Source organism: Lagenorhynchus albirostris, chromosome 5 (assembly GCF_949774975.1).
Source record: "Lagenorhynchus albirostris chromosome 5, mLagAlb1.1, whole genome shotgun sequence".
NCBI lineage: Eukaryota > Metazoa > Chordata > Mammalia > Artiodactyla > Delphinidae > Lagenorhynchus > Lagenorhynchus albirostris.
Genome location: NC_083099.1, coordinates 116,672,348 through 116,679,942, shown reverse-complemented (window position 1 = coordinate 116,679,942; position 7,595 = coordinate 116,672,348). Strand labels below are relative to the sequence as shown.

General features: G+C 35.1%; 1 protein-coding gene across 1 annotated transcript in view; it reads left to right on the top strand.

Annotated features, from left to right (window-relative positions):
• SAMSN1 (SAM domain, SH3 domain and nuclear localization signals 1) overlaps window positions 1-5,967 on the top strand; it is a 217,368-nt gene extending 211,401 nt beyond the window's left edge. The window contains exon 12 of the mRNA XM_060149064.1: window positions 5,126-5,967. Within this exon, the coding sequence (XP_060005047.1) occupies window positions 5,126-5,340 (215 nt within the window). The 3' untranslated portion in view covers window positions 5,341-5,967. The remainder of the gene's footprint in view (window positions 1-5,125) is intronic.
• The last annotated feature ends 1,628 nt before the right edge of the window (window positions 5,968-7,595 follow it).

Genomic DNA, 7,595 nt, shown 5'->3' with positions numbered 1-7,595 from the left:
GTTATTTTTTCACCATGTGAAGTAAACAGGATTAATTTAACCTGTAAGAAATACGATATTGATTTTCCAAGGTCCCTAATTTAGTGATAGAATAATAGCCTTTAATATTATTTGGTCATTATCAAAATAGTCCAATGTGACAACAGCTCAACCATGGGTAAACATTTCCTGGGACCAAAGCCTCTCATGGAACTGTGTGCTTGAGTGAAGTGGCAGCCTAATGGTGCTGTCCCTGTCGGTGCTGAGTGATTGGATCTTGAGTGAGTGTGCCTCTACCCTACTGAAGGAGCCAGCAGAGTGGAGTGGAAGTTGTTGGGAGTGTAAGTGAAAAGATGTACATCTCATTAGAGAGGAGACTACGATGCTAGGATGCAAGGAGAGATCTGCAAACAGGGAGAGTCATTTCAACTCCATATTCTCTCATGGCCTCGGGGAGACAGCAACTGGTTGGTTTCCCGTGAAGACATTCCTATTTTCAGTTTGTTCTTGTTGTTTTTCCAAAAGGTGGGTAGGTATTCAAATGAAATAAATACTAAATCGTCACTAAATAGAAAATTAAAATATTCAGGTAACTTAAGGACAGATAGAATAAGAAATAATTAAGAGTTACACCATGTTGCCTACTGAATGTTCCTCCATGGACAATGCTACCTCTGGACAAATAAATATAGCCATTGTTATCTGGAGAGTGCTTGAGTTTTGGTTTGAGTGACTCATGTGGAGCTACCAATGAGGATGAGATTTTGAGCCATCCTAAGATGTGCTTTAAGCCTGGTTTTTCCTCTTTGGAGATGGTACCAGGCTAGAGAACAAAAGGAGGATAATACAAAGACCCAAGAGGTACCGTCATTTGAATTTCAACAAATTTCTTACTTGATCTTCTTTAGTTCATATTTCCTTTAATTAATCTAAACATTACATTCTTTTTATTAAACACATTGTTTATGGAGCACTTTCATTGGCCAGCTATTTTCCAGTGCCCTCCGGATTGCATTATTTTATAATATTGTACTTGGCCTAAAGAACAGAGGCTTCATACCTAAGGAAAACAAGATAGTAAAGTCAAAATCTGGAATATTTGGGTAAAGAAAACTGGGAAAGTCAAGCAAAAACTAGTAGTTTACATTTTTTTATTAAATCTTTAACTTTCTAATACGTGAATATAGGACAAATTTTTCTGCTTAGGGCATGAGAAATTTTTCCCAGTAATAGGAATCTAGTTTGATTTCCTTAAAGCTTTCTTCATGTTTAGCATAATTGAGATTGCCTATACTTAATTAATTAAATGTCACAACTCGATATTTATTTTATGAATAATTATATTAGCTCTCTTATGTTCTAATCACCATGCCACTTTTTATCTCCATTGATGACTATCTTATGTTGAACCATGGGCTTTATACAATTCCATAAAAATTTTGGTAAGAAATAAAGTATTTTAGTATTCAAATTAGTTCTTTATGACAAAATACCTCCTAAATAATTTTTTGTTAACCTAATTATTTTATTTTTATTACATAAAGTACAGAACTGTTTGGGACTGCTTTCTGTACTCCTATTATGCCTGCTGTTAGCTGGTAGCAATAAGATATACCCTTTTTCAAATTATTTACTAACTCTCCAATATACCCAGATATTTTAAATGTACAGCTTTGGGGATATTTGCAAACCATTCAGGGGCTTTATTAAAAAATGGTACCATATTATTTTTTTTGTACTTTATTAAAATAAAATATAAAATGTATATGATCCAGAAATATAGAGGAACTCTATCTAAAATTTTAACACTTTCATTTGTGAATTATATGATATCTCTAAAAAAAATTATATATAATAATTTTTTAACTTAACATATTATCAGAAATATTTTGGTATAAAAAGATGCACTCATATACCCTACGGCAAGTCTGTAATTTTGTAGGCAAACTGTTTCTTACTCCAATGTATTACTTGCCTGGTTAGCTCAGATGATTGGACCATGGGACAAAATTGATGAAGGTTATAGTTTCAATTTCTAGGTAGGTCAGTTAGCTTTACTTGGCTTCATGGCCACATGAAGGGACTAAATGACTTAGAAAGAACACGTGGAGGTATTAGTGTGAATTCATCTCCTCTGCTGGAAAAACACGCATAGCAGAAGACCTAGGTTTGTGCCAATCCCTAAGTCATTAGCGTCAAGATGAAAAAAAAAACAAGAAGAGGAAAATCTTGACCCTCCAAATACAAAAACTGAATGCTAGATAGCTTTCATTTCCATAATATAATTTACTGACCTGCCTTCTCTTTTTATAGTTACAGTTGAGGGTCTCCAGCCGATCACCTGCCTGAAATTACTGCAAGCCTAGTAGGAAGCTTTTGAGGAGGCGTAGTCATGTTTTCATTTCATTAGGAAATCATTTAGCAAATTACTGCTGTTCTGTAAATTACTGTGCTGCATAACTTTCATACTGAGCAATTATTTCCTTTTTCCGTAAAAATTGCAGATGAAAGGTTTCTACAATAAATAAACTGTATTGAAAACAAACCATTCCTAGAATTTGGAGAATGTGATACAGCATTTCTCAGGTGGAAATAAAAACAAATATATTGTTTACTTTGTTACTCTTTGAGGTGAATGTATAGCGGCTTCTGAGGATGAAATCACAAACTAAGTATCTAGTTTCTGAAAGGAAAAGAGCTAATTTTGGAAATCAGAGTTCTTTAAACCTAAGTTTTACACCTTGAAGAGAGCCCCACCATCAGTAATCAACCTAAACAGAACACGGTGTTGGGAGCAGTTTTCATTATGCCAAGTCCAAATGTTTAGGATGTCAGTCTGTGGGTAGGAACTCAGTTCTTTCAATTTTGTGTTGAGGCAATGGGCCCAAATATAAACTGAGGAAATACAGCCTTATCCCCACAGCCATTCTGACTAACAGGACCACATTCTAAATATGGAGATCACTGCTGATGTGGCAAGAAGCATTGCAAAAAGACTGATTCCTCTGGCCTTTTCCGGAAACACTTGGCTAATGGAACACAGGGCTGGCTCTTTCATTTCAGTGGCAGTAAGACCGAAAAGCAAAGGAAGAGGAGAAAGCTTTTCCTTAAAGAATGAGGTCTCATTTCAGTGCTGCCTTTTCATAAAATAAGGGCTTGGAAACAAAAATGAATGACTGATACTCATAAAGACTAGTCAATATTAAGAAGATGCCCCCAAACCTGAAGGTCATTATAACTAATAAAGAGAAAATGCTTCATGATAGCTAACATTTTAAAATAACAATCACAATAGGCGTATACTAAGTTAAAGGTCCTTATACCTAGAACTAGTTATAACATCACTAGACTTAAATTTGTGCTACTTGAGTCCACAGTTAAATAAAGTTGTGACAAATGTGGAGAAGATTAAGAAGAATGGCATAAATGTGGTTTCATCGTTGCAAATGAAAACTTTGAGGAAAAGGTTAAAAGAACTGTTATGATTCATTTTGAAAATGAATGGACTAAGAAATTTTTATCATTTTTTCCAACCTTTCTCAACTTGTGTTTCCCATATAAACCACATAATACAGAAAATAATTAAGTGACTCAATTCCTCCATGAAAGGTACATAACTAGTACCATTGTAGATACATTGATAAGAACTTAATTCATTATGTACAAGGGTGCTGAGGTACCAGGGCTTAATTCTCTCTTGTAATAGAGGTTGATAACAATTGGATACACAGTGGACCATAAACTAATGTTGGCAAGATATCCGAAGCCTAGAAAATGCATTTAAAAGCAGGAGATGTGTAGGCAAGATAAAGGGTAGATTTCCAAAAGATAAATTACAGGAAAATGATACAATTACACAATTTCCTTCTTCCAAAGATTTTGAAGTTTGGATTTACTTTATTCTCACTGGAAGGGGATGAAGTGCATAGCCTCTGAAGGCAGAGGTCTTAATCCACCCTGAAATGTATGTTCTTCCAATGTAGGGCTATTCAAATCTCCAAAGTGGAGAAGCCCCAAGGTTAGAAGGGGAAATAGCAAAACATGCTGATACAGCTGAGAGGTGGTAGCCTAAGATCCATCTCCTTTCCTTGAAACCCATCTCATGATACAGAGAAACATGTGTTTACTGGTGTCAGGCAATGCAAAGAAGGAAACTTCACATTGAAAATGAGAACACTGATGCTTAATATTCTTGAGGAGAGTAAAACTATAGGGCTGCTTAGGTTCTTTAGAAATATCTTTCGTTACATCGCTAATGTAATTTTTTTTCTAAAAAGATAATGCCTGTTGAATCCAGAATACTGCCTTGATGACACAGAATTGCCACTCTGAATATAAATAATTGTTATTCAGAACTATAAACAAAGAAGTAGCAGACAAACTATAAAAGGCAGATTCAATGGACATAGTGTTTCTATCTAAAAGCAACCTGGGGAATTCCCTGGTGGTTCAGTGGTTAGGATTCGGTGCGGTACTTTCACTGCCATGGCCCGGGTTCAATCCTTGGTGGGGGAACTAATATCCCGCAAGCCATGTGGCACAGCCAAAAAATTAAAAAAAAATAAAAGCAGCTTGGTTTCTACGTCTACTTTTCTGATGAATGCAAACATAGGAAAATTCTGGATACTCTTAAGTTTTATTAGTTAAATTCCAGGTTATTGAAATCCTATTGTACATTGTTGCCCATAGTGATTTTTTATTCATTAATCCACATTATCATGATTCTAGAACTGTTCGAGAAGATCACTACTGACTCGGATTGTACATTTAAACTACAAATGACTTCTTCTAATGTTACTTTAAGGAGTATTTGGACAAGGCATCAGTCACACTGTGGATGCAATCTGCTTTCTTTGGCAACTTGTTATTAATGTAAAATGAGAGTCCATATTGATCTTTACTTATGTAAGCCATTCACATGAACTCCGTGAAACTGCAAGTGAGCAACAAAGGGAAAACTGTCTTCTAAGAAAACAGTGGTTTGAATATTTGAGTTCAAACTACTCTTTTATAGTAAACAAACATATTGTTTACTTACAGAATTTTCAATTGTAATGAAGTCAAGTTTGGAACAGTTAAAATAGCTCAAAGATGAATGAGTATATGAACAAAACTTTTCTTGGCTTTGCCTAACTGCTGCCCTCTTTTCCATTTACAGCTATTCAGGAGCGAGAAAATGAATCCATGTCCCTATTCTTAAGCCCAGACATCTCCTTAAATAAGTCACAGTTAGATGACTGCCCAAGGGACTCTGGTTGTTATATCTCATCAGAAAATTCAGATAATGGTAAAGAAGATCTGGAGTCTGAAAATCTGTCCGACATGGTACAGAAGATTACTATCACAGAGCCAAGCGACTGAATACATATTATCAACTCTACATCTACAAATGTGTTCTATTTTAACTCTTCTTGAGCTATCAATAAAAGATCAAAAAGGAGAGGAAGGGAAGTATTTGCAGATACAACCTGAAGTTAAAATGTTTTAATAGGAATGATTGTACATAAAAGCTCATATCTCTAATGTTCCCAATTATTGTAAATAATATGTATATTTATCATTTTAAATGCTACGTGTTAATATTTCACTTACCTGTACCTGTATCAGAAAAAGGATAGCGTAAGTTTTTGGTATGTGTGACATAAGCCTTATTTAGCTTTATTTTATAAGTGCAAAATAATTCTGCAAAAAAAAAAAAAAACATCCTTTTTTTATACCTGCCAGTTTTGAATTTGTGTATATTGTTGAATGACTAGTAACAGAGCGTGTGTCTGTTTAACTAATTGTCCAAGCAAAGTGTGAGTTAATACTGGAGACATTTTATCCTGATCCACAGTGGAGTTTTAGTAATTATTTTTTGTTGATTTCTTCACTGTTATCTGTATGAAAGTATAGATAATGATATATTGTCAATTCTGATTTAGTAAAACTAATTTTAATAATTGTACATATTTTTCATCTTTAAGTGTAAATATTTTTAATTTTGAAATACCCTAATTTTAATAATAAAAAGAACTATGTGCATTTGGTATTTTCCAGACTAGTGTTACTTAAAGTATATTCATCTTAGAACTTTAGACAAAGTATCTCCTATCAGACGAGGTTTTATAGTCAGTTCTCACAATATATATATATATATATATACAATTTCCAAATCAATTACCTCACCTCAGTCTCTCTCCTGAACCCCAGATCTGTGTTATCCAACTTCCTAAATACTTGTATGTATTAGCTCAGGCTGCCATAACAAAACACCATAGACTGAGTGGCTTAAACAATAGAAATTTATTTCTCACAGTTTCAGAAGATAGAAGTCCAAGATCAAGTCACCAGCATGGTTGGGTTCTGGTCAGACCTCTCTTCCTGGCTTGCAGACAGCCTCCAACATGGCAGAGAGAGACAACAAGCTCTCTGGTGTTTCTTCTTATAAGGGCATTAATCCCATCATGAGGTCCCCACCCTTATGATCTAATCTAAACCTAATTATCTCCCAAAGACCCCATCTCCAAATACCATATGCTGGGGTTTAGAGCTTCAACATCTGAATTTAAGGGGATGGGGGGAGGCACAATTCAGTCCACTGCACTCTAGGAAGCTTCAACTCAACTTATCTAAATTCTTGATTTTCTCTGCAAATTTGTCTCTCTTGTTTTGTTGCCAATCTACCTCTCTCTTTAACAGTACCAACCTCTTGCCAGTTACCCAAAGCAGAAAATAATTTCTTGCTTCATCTCACATGTATCCTTTTCATACAGATTCAATAAGTAATCAAGCCCTATGTATCCTACCTCTAGAAATGCTTTCATATTCATGGCTTTCTATCTATTCCCATAGTTGCTGTCTTGCTTTGGAACCTCATAATCTCATGTGTGAAATGATGCAATAATTTTCCAACTGACTTCTATTCTGTCAATGCCCTACCTTCTAATCCATCCTCCACATGATCTCCAGAAAGAGCTTCTAATACAAAATTAAATCACATACTTCCCAGCCTAAAATTTTTTGATGGCTTTTCATTGTCTTTAGTATAATATTTAAATCCTCAGGGATATAGAAAATCCTTCCCAACAATTTTTAACCTACTCTATGAGTCATACCTTTCCTCTCCCACTCTCACTCTACATTCTCCAGCCAAAATAATCTACTTGCAATGCCCTGAATTCACTATTCCCTTGGCAACTTTTCTTATGTTACTTGTTTTCCTGGAGTGGCTCCTGCTATTTTCTATATCCAGAAGCCACCCTCTGTTTTCTGTCTTGAGACTCACCACCAAAGTCACTTAACTCTGTGAAGCCTTCCATGATTCCCTTTGGTGTTCCCCTCTTTGTGTTTCCATAGCAACTTGTACCTCTGTTGGTTACAACACTTATCACGTTACACTTTATTTATTATGACACTTGCCCTTACATGAGACTGTAATCTCCTTGTGACAGATTATTTTGTTTAGTCTTTTTAATCTCTGGTGTAATACCAGGTACAGAGTGGGCATTTAGGAATTGTTTGCTCGAGGGCATTAAATATAATGATTATTCCCATACAACACCTTCCATATTTATGTTTAAATCAATCTACTCAATCTATAGGTAAATGCCTTCCAAAGTGACCTAAAAGTTTTT